This window comes from Gallus gallus, chromosome 8 (assembly GCF_016699485.2).
Source record: "Gallus gallus isolate bGalGal1 chromosome 8, bGalGal1.mat.broiler.GRCg7b, whole genome shotgun sequence".
Taxonomy (NCBI): domain Eukaryota; kingdom Metazoa; phylum Chordata; class Aves; order Galliformes; family Phasianidae; genus Gallus; species Gallus gallus.
In genome coordinates this window covers 12,339,097-12,357,203 of record NC_052539.1, presented here as the reverse complement: position 1 = coordinate 12,357,203, position 18,107 = coordinate 12,339,097, and the positions used below count along the sequence as shown (strand labels likewise).

The following is an 18,107-nucleotide window of genomic DNA, read 5'->3' as shown; positions in this document are numbered from 1 at the left end:
TCCTCAGCTGCCAACCCTTAAATGAGCCCTCCAGGCTCCACCTCTTCCAGTTACTCAGATGCATTACTTGCCTGCCTTCTCACCTGATGTTCAACCACTGGTTCTGGCTGCGACCTGGCAATTTTGCAGTAGCACCTTTGAGAGAATTGTGGTGGGTTGACTGCAGTACAACAGTAATATCGTCTGTCTTGAAGTTTAATATTTATTTGGGAAATGGCTTTAACATGATGGAAAAATCAATAAAAACTACACCAGGAGCAAAAATTCTAAGACATTCTTATCTAACTCTCCACATCTCAATGGTAAAGTCACTACTGAGAAAGATACCTTGCTATCTCTGGTTTCTTCCTACCTGTCAAATTGCTGATTTGTTACTAGCTCTCTAAGCCTCAAGAAGAAATGAGACAGCCTGCTGACATTTTTCTCAAATAATTTGACCAAATTAATGGAGCAGTTCTTTCAAGTTTCATCAGATTCAGCAGGCTACCGGAAAAAGAATGTATGTGAGCTCTATCCATATATAAGTTATGCTCAATCACTAAAAGTGCAACATTGTAAATGCAGCATCTACAGAGACACTTGTTCAAATATCTCTTAGAATACTGTAATGTCTCAAAATTAAGATACAAACTCTTTGCAATGAAACATCATCAAATAGATTTCATAAGACAATTATCTCACACATGCAACTGGAGTTATTAGCCAGCACATGAAGTCTTAGAGTAACTTACATTGCACTTCCAGTCAACTGTAAACTTGATGCATTACCTTGGAAGAATGCCACATTTCCCACTGTGCTAAACTTACTGAAACAAATAGAAAGCAGCATTGCAGCGTTATATCCCTACTCTACTATTGTGTAATTGGATCTTACTACAGGAACAACACTTTATTTTACAAACATTGAGTTACCATTATCAACTCCTGGTTTCACACACTCAGCACAAGAGTAATGAATTCTTATCTTACACTGAGATTTAAGTGAATATGATAGAGAAAATATTCAGAGAGTTACATTTCAAAGCTCTGTTTGCAGCTATAATCTTAAGAAAAAATATATTTTATGTTATTACATTGTTATGCTAAGTAGACAATAGAACGTTTAGCAACACCAACAGCAAAAAGTTACTCGGGCCTCTCCAGCTTAGGAGTAAATTCTCCATTCATCCAGCATACCTGAGTAGAATTTGAAAAAATTATCATAGAAATGAGGAATATAAGGAGATATAGCTTTATACTCACTGAAATATATCTATTCCAACTAGAAAAGAGCAAAAATATTTATGCTGTGTAATTCCTAAATAATGTCTTCCTATATTAGAAAAGAAAAAAAAACAGGGATTTTATCTGCAACTAGGTGAACAGTGGTCCTCTCCTGGAGTATTTTAAACAGCCCTTCCCCATGAGTTTGCCAGCTAAGGAATGCACCTCTAGAGTGGCTAGGTGTCTGATGACACCACGTACCCTAGAATGGTTATATCCACTTAAGTAAGCAATGTGGCAACTAAAGTGGTTCAGGGCTTACCTGAGTCCCAAATAAATTTTCAACAGCAAACTCCAATAGAAGTTGTTCTTCTTTTAAGTAGCTGTGTTCTTCAGCACTGCAGATGGAAAGTGTTTCCCCAAAATTTTGTAGTCAAATAACCAAAGGTGCAGTACTAACGTTAGTTTAACATTTTATACAACAAAGATATCGGAAAAAAAAAAAAAATAGGGTCTTGCTATTTAAATTTAATGTTCCACCACTGATCCACTGATTCACTGAAAAATCTTTTCTTACTCTCCTAAATAGCCTCAAGTATGTAAACAGGATTTACGTTCAGAAGTCCACAGGGGAAGTGGAGATTAACTTTGATGAAAGCTAAGTATCTTGGGACACAGTTGGACCCAATTTAATCTTTAAAACAGCTTCATCCCAGTACAGAAAACATTTCTAGGAAAATGATGATTTGTTTTTATCTCCAGAACCTCAGTACCCAGTATGGTATACAGTAGCAAAAAAAAGTATGTATAGCTACTAAATTTTCATTATAACCAAAGTGTTCTAAAAAATTATGATAACTATGATCTGGTGACAATGAACACACAAAGCAAAGACATCACCAGATAATAAAGCAGTTCTGAATGAAGACTATTTTATCCTCAATACCAGCTCTGCTTTGTATGCTGAACTCCAAGGAGAATAGTCAGAGATGCCCACAGCAATGCAAAGCCCAGTGACTTCAAATGGACACAATGGAGATAAGAGGAGGAAAAATAGATCACGTTTTTAGAGATATGTGAAAACTACAGTAAGTGCATGGAAAGAAATAAGAGCAGATATTTAAAACAGTATTTGTAAGGATGGACCGGTTTTTGACTGCACACAAAACAGAAGTTAACGGAGGAAACAGGGTTTTTTTGAGTACATGTGTAGGCTGACTACAGTAGAGATTAAATTCATGACTTACAGACAAAACAGCATGAGCTTCAACAGCTTGAACTGAAACACCAGGCTCCTTTGACAAAACTGCGACACACCCAGCTTCTGTTTGTGACCCAGACATTTTTTTTTTTTTAAGGTCTAAAATGCCATAAGCCACTTTCTAACTAAATTGCCCAAAGCTCCACAACATAAAAAAAACAAATGTCAATGATCTACAGAGAGCCATTGTTAATGGTAGCAAAAAAAAAAAAAAAAAAAAAAATCTAAGAAATATTCCTGAAACGTTGCATTTTAAAAGTAACAAAAAGGGAATCTGTAGAGGGAACTCAAGATTCTCTAATGCAATTTTCTGCTCTAACAGTTTGCAGATGAGTGACTATTAGTCACTGAAAAAGGTATGGCACTGCACCCACTGCATGGCATCTTTGGAGTCTTTGTGGTAAGCCATCTGCCACAGTGGTTTTCAAAATCTCTTTCAGAACCAACATCAGACAACATCTCCCGCAGTTTGCTAAAAGCAACATTTTTGACTGTCACCCATTTTTTTTTCTTTAAATTACAAAACTAAATGGCTCAAAATCAGAAACAGGCTCCCGCTCCCTTGAAGTGGCACAAAAGTGAGGTGTTTTTTTTTTCTCTTCTCCCCCACAAAACAGTTTGCAGGAACAGTACAGATAAACAGTACTGATGTGTTTGCTGTGCAGAGCACATGCCAGAAGCCCAAACAAACAGGTTACTCAACATTTTGCAGTTTGCACTGCATACTTTTTTTTAAAATTCCAGGCTTTAACTGCAAACCAGTGCACACTCGTGAAATCATGGAACCCCTTACGGTGCAATTTCTTTGGGTTTTGCCCAGCCATAGAAACTATTTGTCAAATACATCTGAGAGTCTAGACCATATTAAAAGAAGCTTGATTATTACTAACCCCAGCTTATACAGTTGTCAAGACAACAGAGTGAATATCATCATTAACAGAAACTGCTTCTATCAAACTGCAAATCATAGCTGAAGCTTCACTCCCATGCTCACATTATCCAAAATATGCAAATATATGAATGCAAAAGAAAATTCCAAATGAAGTTTGATGCCTTTTTAGACTGATCTAAACAGACAAGTAAACTTTCTCCTTTCCCACTTGTAAATATGAAATGTGTTTAAATCTTCCTCTATTAACACAGAGTCTGTACAAAAATATTCAGCTTTAATTTTCACTTGCAAAGCTTTCATGCATACTAATTCAGCCAACGTTCACAAGACAGATCGTAGATTTATGCACCTACAAGGAAAACCCATTTACGTATATAACGTCTCACCAGTCTCACTAACTGATGGCTTGTTGCCATAAGCTACCACATTGCCAGACTCACAGGATGCTACCCACTGTGGCTTCAGTTGTCTGACACCAAGTTCATGCAACCTACACTAGTCATAGGCCTAAAGCATATTGCCAGTAGCGTGTTCAGGAGTGATGTACCATCATTTAAGACGCAGTACAATATGTGTTGCATGTCATGAAGCCATGCCCCTCAGCAAGTCTACAAATGTTGCAATACTGTGAGGAGTAGCCGATACTCTGTGCTGCTCTTCAGAGGGCATTCACAAGCTCACAGAAATAAGCTAACAGGAACCTCATGAAGTTCAAAGGAAAGGAGGTATGTTACACCCTGCACCTGGGGAGGAACAACTTCAGGCAGAAGGCACTTGGAAAGCAGCTCTGCAGTCAAGTCCTTCTTGGGCCTGGAGGAGAAGGTGAAGGTCAGCCAGCAAGACATCTTGCAGCAAGGCCAGCAGCCCCTGCACCATGCTGGGCAGTGCTCACCAGCCGGCCAAGGAGGGGGTTTGATTAAGCTTAGCTATTACATTAAAATACAATAAACAAACCTTTTGGACTATATTAACAGAAAAACACACAAACTGAATTGAATGCTTTATAGAATCATCTGCATATAAAAGTAAACCAAATTCTTGCGATACCACTCTATCCCAACTAATAAGCTCATTATTTAATTCAAGTTCTAAAATATTGCATGAAGTAAAACAAGAGAAATTTCACATTTTATAATCTTCCAGAAAGTTTATTTTTGTATATATTTATATATAAACAAGAGCAATGATTTTCACCTACTTAATTTGAATGTCATTTGGTTTCTGAAGAGCTGGAAGAAAACAAGACCCCACAAGGTTGTTGATGTTTATGTGAAGCACAGTAATATTCATAACAGAGAAATATACTGAAGTACATATTAAAATGACCATTTTTCTCAAAGAGAAATTTAAAATGGACTGTCTAGTTCCAAACAGGAGCACTAGGGAAAAATGTTCATTGTCTCTCTCATCAGGCCAAACAGTAGTAGTACTCTGGGAAATCAGAGAGGATTTGGACAGACTGCCCATTCAACTTAAAGCTCATCTGAGATCCACATGTATCTGCTTAGCTATCCAACTAGGATTTTTTGTTGTTGTTTTCATGTCCATATGATTTTAGTGCCCCTGTGCAGCCCTCTCTGCCTGCTTCCCTAGCCAAAAGGAGGCAAATATCTCAATATCTGTATCAGAAAATCTATGTCCGCCCACACCTGGTCCAAAGTCCACTGCAGCAATGGGAAAGCAAAGTAAACTTTCATCTCTCAAAGATGTATTGCTAGACTAAAGTAAGTTGCAGGTAATCTTGGATCCAAATAGAAAAACAAAGCAGCCATCAAGGTGTTGTGGTTTAACCTGGCAGGTGACTCAGCACCACACATTTGTTTGCCTACCCTCCCCTTCCCAGTGGGATGAGGGAGAGAAGTAAAAAAAAAAACAAAAAAAAACAAAAAAAACCAACAAGTAGAACGTGTGGGTTGTGATAAAGCTATTTACTAAGATAGAAAAAAGGAATATAATAGTAGTTATGACTACATATTATATACAAACATATAAGTGATGCACAAGCAATTCCTCACCATCTTCTGATCAAAAAAGAACTACATTACATTGAGGGCAATTAAGAGAACTCCAGCACTTCAGAATATCTATCAGACTTTAAAATCAATTACTATTTCTCAGAGTGGTTTGTATGCTACCAAGAATGACCAGGATACAAATGTATGGGTTAGTAGTGCGCTTTCTATTTTGTGTGATGTAGAAAATTCTCGTGATCTTACATGGTTCTTGTAACAGATGCATGACCTTTGAAATGCTAAAGATCCCTCCTCTAGTGAATGTTTATCACCAAAGAGCTGTCAGCTGCCAAGTTTTTAAAAGATTAACTATGCTGAGTCATGTACTGCAAAACACCGCAAACCACCCATGGAATGTTGTTACAGGAGACCAGCGACATGAAATCCAGCTTGTGGAAAATACTAAAAGTAGCTTCACACACCATATGTTCCCTAAATCTTTATTTTAAGTCATTTTCCATTTACTGGCACTACAGGAAAGATCTATGCACACAGAGAGCTGACCATACAGGAAGAAAAACTTCAAGCATAGGAAACAAAGTGCAAGAAATCAAAATTAGAAAGGCTAATCCCTGTTTATTTTATTTGTAATACTGACTTTCAGAAAGAAAATAATATAATTGGAAGGTAATATGTAAGGCTTTTAAATAGGCAAGTTACGTTTCACATCACAGTAGCTTTACAAACAGTTATTCATAGCAGCGTTCATAAGCCAAGAGCATCATGAACATCAAGTCAGAGTCATTCACAAACATCTATAAACGTAAAGGGATTACAAACAGAATCAAAGCAAATGGCCTTAATTAGTTTTTCAAAATTCTCCTCAATATTATTGTTGTTTTTACTTTTTACTGTGCAACTCTAAGAAGTTACTCATATCAGGCAAGTGAAATGATTTACTGTGTATTACTACCCAACTTTCAAAACTTAATAAAGCATGTTTGTCCAATTTTATCACACACAGATAATACTAAAATTAATATTCTTTCTGAACGTATTTAGCAAATTATTTTAGAAACTCTGTCTCTATTCTGCCTCCTTTCATCCACTGATCATTTCCTATTTTGGGCACTATAGCCCGTGAGTTTCTTTGGAGTCCTGTACCAAAATACTCTGCAGTGCAAATAAGGGCAGCAAGAACAGATTCACTTACTGACAACTTTTAACCCCCTCTAATAAGCATTAAGTGATAAGAGAGTATTAAGCAAAATATACATCCCCACAATATATGAAATACCAGATGCATTTTAAAATTTTATTAACAAAACCAAAATCTTGTAAAAACTGATAAAATCTGAGGATGTAGGCCACCACATACATAAAAATTAAATCCAATTTAGAAGCAAACACAGGTTTCTTCAAACAGCATTGTACAATCTCTTTAACACTTACAGAATTTAGATGAACAATATTTTCATTCACTCACAGTTTAGTATAAATATAAAGCAAAGCACCCCTTAAGCATTTTAAATAACAAATTAAACATTTACGTTTTTTACTGTGCAGTCAGGCTTAACATTTATGCAGCTTCAAAACCAAAGTACAGCCTCAAGGGAAGCCTCTCCACTGACAAATTAATACCTTAGAGAATAGAGCTGAATGGTGGCAATGAACTCATTTGTTCCCCCAATAATGAAGAATGACTCTTTCTTTACCACATCTGTGACTGTTGCTATGGTGACCCAGACTTACCTCATTGCTTCTCGAAGTGCTCCTCGCTCACTAAGAGTCGTGTGCTTGATGTCATCAAAATTATTTTCTAGTTTCTCACAGTTCTGCAAGAAATGGAAGAATCCATGTAAGACTCTGCAACAGTATATTGTGCATGTACTAGCAGCATTATTCAGCATCATGCAAACAAAACTGATTTATATTATGTAATCTCACAAATTATGCATTTTGTTTTAATTATACAGAAGTCATTAAAAAAACACTGAGAACTCATAAACAAAGTAAACATGAATCTTCTTACATGGTTGTCATGGAAATCATCTTATAAATGTTCCATAATTAAATGTATAGATTTTACACTTAAAAAAAAGGAAAAGAAAATTCTCCTTTATCAGTACACAAAGCAACACAGCTAATGCACACATACGGAAAAAAATAAAATCCTTACTGTAAATTTAAAATAACAGAAGTTATAAATTCTGTTCCAGTGAAACAGGCAGTGTTGTTAGAACAAACCAAGGTTTATTAACACAATTTTGAAAATGCCAAGAGCTAAAAAGATTGTTTATAGAGACCTCAACCACTTAACATATTTTCCAGATTAGAATTCACCATTATTTCTAAAGCTGATATGAAGAAAAATGTTTTGTGACAATAAAAGAAATAAAATCTCCCTATCTTCTGTTACTTATTTTTAACTGTGCAAATGGTTACATTACTCCAGAGCGCTGACACTTTTCTTCTACTCCCATACAGGCAGTAAAATTGATTCAGAAGATGCTTGGTAATATGGAAATTTGCATCTGTACAAAGTGAGTGTGAAACACAGCAAACAAGAGTTCTCTGATCATCTGCATGATCCATAGGATTTTATACACTCGAGGCTCTGAGGTACCGCCGTATTCTGCAACCCCTTCTGACAATACCAAAACTTACCTCTGGGAGGCATAACTTTGCCACACGGGTTGAGAAGCAACACAAGTTGCAAGCAGCGTTAGTTATTATTGCTAGCAACTAGAAAGGCAGCATTATCAGGCTCTACAAGTGGGATCTTTAGATAGAACATGTGAACTGTTAGTTGGTCATATGCTCGCACAGGCTTTAATATCTGAATTAATTTTGAAGTCCATATCTAAAGTTATAATAAATACAGTAAAAGTTATTATTTCTTTTGTGTATTGATTTTTTATAATTATACGCAATTAGACGTTACAGGAGCATTAGTGGACAGGAAATAATTAGATATTTGTAAATGACCTAACAAGATATCTTAGTTTGTCCAGTTATTTTTAAATTTAATTGTAGATGTTTTAATACAAAGTTTTAATACTTCAGCAATACATTTCTGAACAGGAGAAATGAAGTCTACATTCAGAACTCTCCCTTCTCTTCCAAATAAAAATGAAATAATAGAATCGTTAAGGTTTGGAAATACCTCTAAGATGATCAAGTCCAACCATTCACCTACCTCCAATATTACCACTAAAGCATGTGGGTAAGGACCACATCTACCCTTTCCTTAAACACCTCTAGGGATGGTGACCCCAGCACCTCCCTGGGCAGCCTGTTCCAGTGCCTCATCACTCTTTCTGAGATGAAATTCTTCCTAATATCTGATCTAAACCTCCCCTGGTGCAACTTGCGGCCATTACCTCTTGTCCTATGATGCACAACTTAAGTAGAAGTAGTAAATCTTATGGCTAATCTGATATTTTGGTTTATATTACAATCAGATGTCCTTTGAGTAGGATTTTGCCATACAAAAACTCAAAGGAATTTCACAAAACAGTGAAGCTCATTCAGAAATAAGCAAAAGAAACCCAAACTGACAATACTAATATAGAAAGAATTCCAGATTTGTCAGTACTAAACTGAAAGCATCTGTGCAAGCATACAATCAAATTTCACATCCTTCAGGAAAACAGATCAAGGGAAACAACATATGGAATATTGCTTCAAGCACTGAAAGACTAAAGCCCGTTTATTAACAGTCTTGTGCCACTGGCAACTCACCACAGGTTCAGGAAAATCTGAGCATCACGCAGTTCATTTCTCTTGATGTTGTGATATAAAGCATGTAGAGAACTGACAAAGGATCGAAAGCTCCCAAGATTTTATCAAGCAGAACTAAATCCTCTCTATAACCTACAATCTAAAATAACATGGTGTCTAAGTGGGAAACACTAAAATGAGTAAGTCAAGGTATCCTTTTCAGTTGGTGTTACTCATTTGCCTATACGGACCATTCTGTATTAATTAGTTGAAGAGCAACAAGAGTGGCCAGTAGCTAAAGAAAACTCCGTAATCACGTACACTTGCACAAATATTCCTTAGAACAAAACACAGAACAAACAAACAACAACAAAAAAAAAAAGCATAACAATGTGGAAGTAAATAGAAAACTAAGAACAATGGAACATAGTTTAAAAATTCAAACAATAAATGTTATAATAATTCATTTGGCAATACAATGAATTTTCACCAATTTCACAAATATTTCTGGACAATATCACATCTACCTTTCTCAGCTACCTTCAGCTAAATAATCCAAAGTACAGCAGCTGGAAAGCCTGTAGTTTTGCTGTTAGGAAAAAAATGACCTAAAAACTAAGGTCAGATGCAAACCCACTAAAGGAAGATGACCTCACAGTACAATCACTTACTGCATAAGTACTGAACAAGTGAGTAACTACTGACAATAGCTACTATTATTTTCTTGTTTACAGGTGCAGTAATCCAAAACAGTAGCTTGGATCTCTCAGTAAAAAGAGAACAGCTGTCTGAAAGACTAGAAATAAGCAAAGCTACATGTCCATTGTTTCTCCATGGGTCTGAGCATCAGTTTGCACACTATGTTTCTAGACCCTCTTAAAAGGATGACAGTCTATAAAAAAAGTATGAAATTCTGAGCACAATAGTACTCTAAAGAACATATAAATGGTGAAACTTCAATGGACCATGACCAAGCTGTTTTACATTTATAAATATTAAATCAGTAGCAAAATCTGCACTCATTCTATTATCCACGAGTAACACGATGGAAAGCGCAGCAATGGCAGCAGAGCAGCAAGGTTCTAGGCTGCAGCACGTGAGGACTTGTTCAAAGGCAACAGCTGTGAGCTCAGAAATAAATGAAAGAAGTTGCTTATTTTAGGAAGGCTGCAGGTACACAGGGATCTCCAGCAAGATGGTTAACCCCACTGTCAGCCCTTAAATAAGGGCAGGGAAGCAGTGGATCCTGGCTCCACCCCTTCTGGTCACCCAGGGGCATTGCATGCAGCTGAGTTCCCCTGGGTTGGCTCTGCCTTCCACCAGGTGCTCAGTCACTGCTTCAAGCCATGACTTAGCATTTCTTCTACACCATGCTACTAACTAGATTAATATGTGTGTGTGTGTGTGTATATACACATACATATTAATCTAGTTATATAGATTATATATATCTTTCCATCTTGCAAAGGGCAGAGTGTTTTGGCCCATCATACTTCACAGATTAAAATATAATGAGCAATTAAACTCCCAGGTGTTTAGTTTTCAGCAGCAATTCAAGTAGAATATTCAAAATACAAACAATGAAAAAATGATTTTAGAAGCTTACAGCCAATTAATTTATTTGGGTATAGATAACATCTAGAAATTTTAACTCTGCAGTTGAATAATTATATATTACTTTATATCCTCTGTATGCTATCACTGTTGGCAGATCCATAGTACTGTATGACACTAAACTAAATAATACCTTTGAGAGGTTCAGGATGAAAAATAAGTAGACAGAGATATAATTAGGGACATAGCTATCATAAATCAAACTATCATTGCATGTCAAAAAGCCACAAAAATCTAAATCCTTTTTTTCCTATAGCATAAGCACTTCAAGGTTTTCAAATGAACCAAAAAATCATGAGAGGGGAAAAGTTTTGATACATGTAAGTGAAAAGCTTATTGATTATTTGAGATCTTAACTAAAGATACATGACAACTAGTTAAAAAGGCAGCTGTGCACTATATGTCCATGAGTATGTGGCACTTCACGTCGTGTGCTGGTGGAGCATCTAATCAGAAATCAGAAAGATGAACAATGAGACTATGAAGATAATGAAGAAGTAAAATTACTGCACAGATTGGAAAGCTTCTTCTATTATAAACATAAGGCAATGACGTTTTCCTTACTTCAACTTATTCCTGTTAAAAACAGTAAGCTTTTGGAGGAGGGACTATGTGCTCATAAATCAATTTTTTCAGACATGGCAACTGATAATTGTAACATCCTGGTATCAACTTAATACTATTCTGTTTTTAAAAGTCTGAAGTCAGCAACTACCAAGTTGAAAATATTCATACTCTTTGACACTGAACTAACCAGTTAGCTCAAAAAAATAGAAAACATAAATAATCGCTATTTCTGAATAAAATTCTAGGATTCCAGAAAAAAATGAATTCATACTTAAAAAAAAAAAAAGACATAATAGTCAAATTAGTTTTCTTATTTCCCTGTGTTTCTGTCAAGCCCTCTTTGCTTGACTATGTCAGAGAAAGACGATTGTTGATTTGGGCTAGTGAATCAAATGCAAAACTCAGAAACCAAAATTGGTCTATTGCCAGGTATCATCAATAAGGATAACCATGAAACACAAAAGCATTGCTGTGACAGGCCTAAAAGCTTTGAGATGACCACAATTCAAATTCACCCGTTCTGCAATACAGTACTGATAAAAATGACCCCACTGCCATCAAAATCAACTACAAATCTTCCATCCAGCCAAAGAAAAGTGAGATCACACTAAGCCATATTCTGCTCTATCCTTTCCAAAGCATTAGTATTACAGATTATGTCTAGCACGCATTTCCAGATAGTTGAGAAATAAAATCTTCTGATCTGACAACAGCATAAGACCTATTCTAAGACAGCCTGCAACACCAAAGTAGGGTAGATCTTTTATCCTAGTTGATACGCTGCCAAATCAGAAGCCTTACTTAGACTACCACACACCCCTCTCCCCTGTCTGTTCTGGGATAGAAGATTTTAGATAATGCCAAATTCTTAGAATTTACTGCTTCCACATGAATTTAGGAAATTTTCTAAGGAAGCTTGTTTGTAAACATAAATCTCACATTTTTACTGTTGAACATTCTCTGTATACAAACTATAAGGAATGAACAGCAACAAAGTTAGAAGAGCTCTCACTTGTTAAGTTTTGTTCCTACTATTGGTACTAAAACATTTTTTTACCTCTCATTTTTCCTTATAATCCATTAGAAAAGTTCCGACAAAGTATAGTGTATCTTAATTTTCTAATGCTCATGCAGCCAGTTTTTAGAATCTTCATATTAAATGTCTTTGTATCCAGACTTTGGATTGCTTAAAACTATCTGATTCAAATGGTGAAGAACATAGCCATCTCTCTCTGATGTTTCGGTTGGCTTCCTTTAAAGGAGGTAGACTGTAATAACAGATTTTCAGGAAAAAAAAAAAAAATACTACACATACCACAGTGCTGGCCATGTTAGCATGCTCTTCTGAAAAAAACTGACTATTCAGTAGATGGGATTTCTTTTTCAAAAGCTGGCTGTTTTCAGGGGCAGTATAAAAAGTGCAGAATGGTTCTTTCCATATTGATCTTCTTATTTATATATAAAATGTTAACGCCAATAGATCAATAGGGAAACTTGTGTTATTCTGGAAATCTGAACTATTTCATCAGCAGAAAACTTTAGAAATAACTATCTTGTGTTTTATAAACCTAAAGCAACATTGTAATAGTAATCTAAACTGTAATATATTGCAGCAAGGATAATTATTAAGGGAAAACACAGCTGACATTTTCTGATTTATGCACACAATCAGAGATGGAGTCCAAGGACTGTGACATAATTATCTCCATGCTAACAATTTTTGTAAATCTCTTGATGGAATTTTAGCTAATTTTAAAATGCCTTCTGAAGATGAGCACTTAAAAGTGTTGGGGAAAATAGCACAATTTATTAGCGAGGGTATAATTGTAAACCCTTCCAAATACTCATTGTGAATATCATTTAGACAGTAACTCCTGCTTTAGCAGCTGGTATATAAGACTCCTGTTTATCGAGTCTTCAAACAACAGATAGAGTAGAATCTAATTAAACAGGATTACATGCAAAAGAAAAATTATTAAAAACAGACTAATAGACAACTGCTATGAATTTGGAATAGCACATCTAGTTCTTTTGATGTGAACTCATGTAACGTTGTGCTTTATTACAATAAAACCTTATGAAAAACTCTTACCAGATCTCTCTTGATTTGGAACAGACTGTCTTTCTACACTGAAACAACACAAAAAGCTAAATGGTTCCATTGATCTCCTCTCACAGACTTAAGCACCCATCTGCTATAGGATAAAATGTCTTTCTGTTGCATTTATTATAACATTGGTACTACAATTCATTGAAGTTACTCAGTAGCCAATAGCAGTATTTCACATAGGAAGCCCCTTTAAACTATCTTTGTATTGAGCGACTCAACAAAACAGATACCCAACGGTTTCCAAACTGTTAATAACATTTGTTTCATCTACAGAGCATTGTTGAAAGCTAAACAGAAAGAAAAAGGACCATTTGATTCTATTTGGGAGATACCACAGTCTACACTATATCACCTAAGCTCTTCCATTCCATTTGTTGCAAGTCATTCTCAAAGGGTTCTCAGTCCGAATAGCGGTAAAGCAACTTAAAACTGATACCTGAACAATTGCTTACAAAAGAAAGATATGTATTTTGAAAAAACATGTATATATTCTTAGTATCTGCAGAAAGTATACTGAGCCCTCAGGTATTTACATAATATTGAGAGCATGTCATTCACAATATATGAACATTTGTTAGAACTATTTTTTCATCATGTGACACAGACACATTGGCCAGACAGGCTCTTTGAAAAATGCAGATATTAATATACCAAAAATAGCAGACTTCCAACAGAAAACCAGCCCTAAGTGTTAGCAATCAAATAAAAATCAATCGAGAAAAATATTAAGTAGAACTGTGGGAGGTTGTAATCAATGCCTCCTTAGCATAACCATTTCTTTTCAGTTTCTTTAGAGGAATATTTTTAAGATGCATAAAAACATAACACATTTTCTCCACATACAGAAATATATTGGTAAGGCAGGATTGAAACTCCAGCACACGAGGTATTTTCTGAAATTCTGCAAATGCATTTTGTTATTAATTACCAGAAATACTGCGCACGTAATTGGAAATTTTGAAGTGGAAGCTGACAATTTCAGAGTTTGTATTGCTCCCTCAGCTTAAGCAGTGATACATATAATCCTTAAACACAGGTAATTATCTGGAAGATAGTTGCTTGCTAAACATAAATAACATTTCAGTTTGCAATGTTACTGGGGCTATGAAAGTTCTTCCGATCTGAAATGGCATTCTGCTAACTTCCTTTTCATGCAGTTTCATGCACAAATTTCAAGTGGCAATTTTATAACAGCCTTTGTGTTCACACGAGGTATGGAATCTTGTTTGCATTCAACCTGCTGTTTTCAGAGCAGATGCAGACACCACATGTTTCAGCAATAACAATACATCTGATAAGAGCAATACAGGGAAGACGAGTAAAGACATAATGAAAGCACCAAGCACACAACACAGAATAGTAGACCAAAGAACTCAAAAAATTTAAAAATCTGAAGTCATGCAAGACAGCAGAGACACAGCTAGAAATAACAAAAGAAGCAGAGTGCAGGTGATGCCACTAAAGACTTTTCATAATGCTTCTCCCCCATGACTCAGCTTTAAAAGACAGAAAACTCCGAAAATAAAAAGGAAGGAAAACACCTCTTCCACTTTTTTCCTACTCTTCCTAGAATGAATATTAAAATTGCTCAGTAGAGGAATGGGAGGACTCAGCAATAAACTACTTGTCCTTCTGTATCCAAAGGGATACTCTTATGAGTACTTCCCTGCGTGGCATGGGGCCAAAAAAGCAGGGAGCAATACACATCATCTCTTAGAGTATGATAAGATCTTCATCTAGACACTGCTGTCTAATGAGGCTGTTCCCTTGTCTTTTTCCTATTGGAAAGGCTGAGCACCTCATGAGGGCCTTCACAGAAGCTGTTTGAGATGCTGCCTGGGACCAGTCCTTGACAGATGAATCCTCAGGTTCTCCAGGGCTTGCAGGCTGCCTAAGAGAGACAGTCTCTACACAGAATTTCTCAATACACTATTTTCAATTGACAGTGAAAACTTAACTCAATAAAATTTATCCAAAAAAAAAAAAAAAAAAAAAAAAAACCAAATACCCAAATGCTATACTCCCTCCTAGTATTTTCCTGTACCTCAACAGATCTTGCTTTTCCTTTGGCATTCTTTACTCTGCTTAGGCAAATATTGTTCCCCTGATTTACTGAGATTAAAGAAGTGAATGTGAAGACCAGAACAATATTAAGGAACAACATTTACAGAGCTCATAACATGGAAAAAAATAATCTTAAAAATGTAGATAGAAATACACTCCTCAGAAACACTCCCTGCTATGAGCACTGTTTGGAGCTGTCCAGTTTGTGTCTCACCTTCAAGACACAACAAAACTGAACAGCTAGGTAGGCAGCACAGCTCCTGATGGGGTCTCTTAGCTCTCTCATAGCATTTTCCTCACACGACTATGCTATTTTCAAGTCTAGAAGTGGGGCCAGCTATTGCAAGGAAGGGGCTTTCAGTTCCCAGAATGCTGAACAGGACAGAGTTGCTGCTGCTTGTGTGTTTAGCTTGGGGAATTTGAGCACCCCACTCCTTCCCTGCAACCAGAGCTTATCCTGGTACCCTCAGTGCAATTACCCACATTTTACAATAAAAAGAAATAACCTAGTTTTGAAAATGCTATTTTCAAACTTACACCATGGAATATTTTCTAAATAACACAAAATCTTAATATGAAATATTTTTCCTCTCTACAAAAGATATTGGACCTATTAATCAACCCCTTGCTCCTGAGCATCACCACAACCACTGCACATGTGCAAGCAGGACAATAGGAGAGATCAGGGCAGTGGCAAAGCAAATAGAAACAAAAATTATCCTCTTAAATATATAATTTTTATATATACTTTATTTATATAACTTTTTCTTCCTGAAGACATCTTTATGTTCAATTTCTAAACCTTATTCTTATGAAGCATTTCCCCCTTTTCCCTCATGTGTGCACTGTTTGAGCTTTCAGTGTTTAATTTTTATCCAATCATTTTCTTTTCTTCTCTTTTTTTCCTCCTTCATTACTTGGGTTTTCCCCCACTGTTCTATTTCCCCTTGTTTAAATTTTCCCCAGTGCCTTCTAATTATTTCACATCTTTTGCTCTGTTTCATTATGTCACAGCTTTCCCCTGCCTTGTTTTCCTTTATCCTACTCCTGCAGCTCTTTGCTCCCTTCCCCACCATAAAACAGCTCCAAGCAGGACACACAAGCTGCAGAACAACAGAACAAACCAAATCACTCATGGGGTACCTAGAAAGGCCTGGTGCCTCCTGACAGCACCCACAGAGGGTCCCACACCAGCTGCCACTCATGGGTGCAGGTAAGTGCAGAGAGAGTCTAAGAAGTAAAAACTCCCAAGAGTAAACCAACAACAGCATTTGTGCTGCCACAGAAAACCGCAATGAACTGATAGGGGCTGCCTCCTCCTTTCTCACCTACGCTGCAAAGCACTCATGGGTTACTAATACCACCGATGGTACAATATTTGGGAAAAAGAATGTAAATACTTCTCACAGAATTTCATGATAGATACACTCAACTCTTGTACAAATCCCAGGAAAACCTTAACGGCTACAGCTCGTTGTCTTCTTACACTCCTCCATAGCTGTTGCTGAAAGCTTTCACCAAAGATAGCAAGTAGTTCCCTTTGTACCTGATGGGAAAAGTGATCCAGACACCATAAAGCCTGAAAACACAGTGGGATTACTAAGGAAGTGAAGTCTGTTCCTAGAGCTAATAGGAAGAATCTTAAAAGCCATTCAATATCTCTTACTTCAAATTACTTCAGATGAGACAGAAGTAAAAGTTAAGCTTTACTTTTTATTCTTTCTTTCTTCCATTAAAAAAAAAAAAAGTTTGCTGGGGTCAGTCTTCAAAAGATAGAAACAAATGCTCATTAAGTCCATACTTTTAAAAATGTCAGTGATTCAGCATCAGCCTAACAGAGTTTCAAGGATAGGTACTAAGACAGTTTCCCTGATAGTCCTTTTGTTCCACAGCAGCGCAAGACTCCCTCCAACAGTCAGCAGCAACTTCTTAGAAAGAAAAGCCTTTAATTTTGGGATTGAAATAAAAGTTTTTCCTAGGAACTAACATTTTAAAGGTATTAGGACTTCTGGAAGGAAAGCCAAGAAATAAGAACTGCTACAGCAGAAGATAAATGCATAATTTAGCTGAGCACCCATCTGTGATGAAGCCCTAAAGAATGGCAAAAAATACTCAGCTAACATCCATCTTTTTGAAGGGCATCAAAATCAGTGCTATTACCTGGGAATTTCTGACATGGCTAAATCTGCCTCAAAGCAATTTGATGTCTGTATAGGTGAGTACTGGTAGATATTTAAAAGAACATGCATCAGAACACATATCTTAAAAATATATATATATATTAAACAGTATCAGTCTACATCATATAGCTACAAATCATTACACAGTAAGTAGAAACTTCAAGCAAAGCAATTCACACAGGACAACCTAACATTCAGGTAGAAAATTCCTGTTTATTACTCTTATTCCCACAGCAGTGTCTGTAGGAATTCAAGGCTGAAGGGTACACAGAGCTGGACGGAGAATGCAGCAAAACTCTAAGTGATACAGGCCATCAAAAAGCAAACACTGTGTCAATTACCTAAATTCAAAAATAGCTTAAAAGTGTTGCCCTTCCAAAACTTGCTTTGGTCCCTTCACACTCATGCTTTTAAAACACTGGGTTAATTACATGACAAAATGCTATCTTACATAGAATTGCTGTCTGACTAGGAACAGAGCACTCACCCTGTCAGCAGCCCTGCAACTTCATGCTTTACATGCAGCCTTTTTGTGCTGTGT

General features: G+C 36.4%; 1 protein-coding gene across 6 annotated transcripts in view; it reads right to left on the bottom strand.

Moving 5' to 3' along the window:
- The window catches only part of DPYD (dihydropyrimidine dehydrogenase), a 316,870-nt gene that overhangs the window by 269,146 nt on the left and 29,617 nt on the right, over positions 1-18,107 (bottom strand). For all 6 annotated transcript variants that reach the window (XR_003076346.3, XM_025152950.3, XM_025152951.3 and 3 more), the window contains one exon: positions 7,061-7,143. Coding sequence is in view for 5 of the 6 variants with exons in the window: in XM_025152951.3 (XP_025008719.1) it covers positions 7,061-7,143 (83 nt within the window). In the remaining variant the exon portion in view is untranslated. The remainder of the gene's footprint in view (positions 1-7,060; positions 7,144-18,107) is intronic.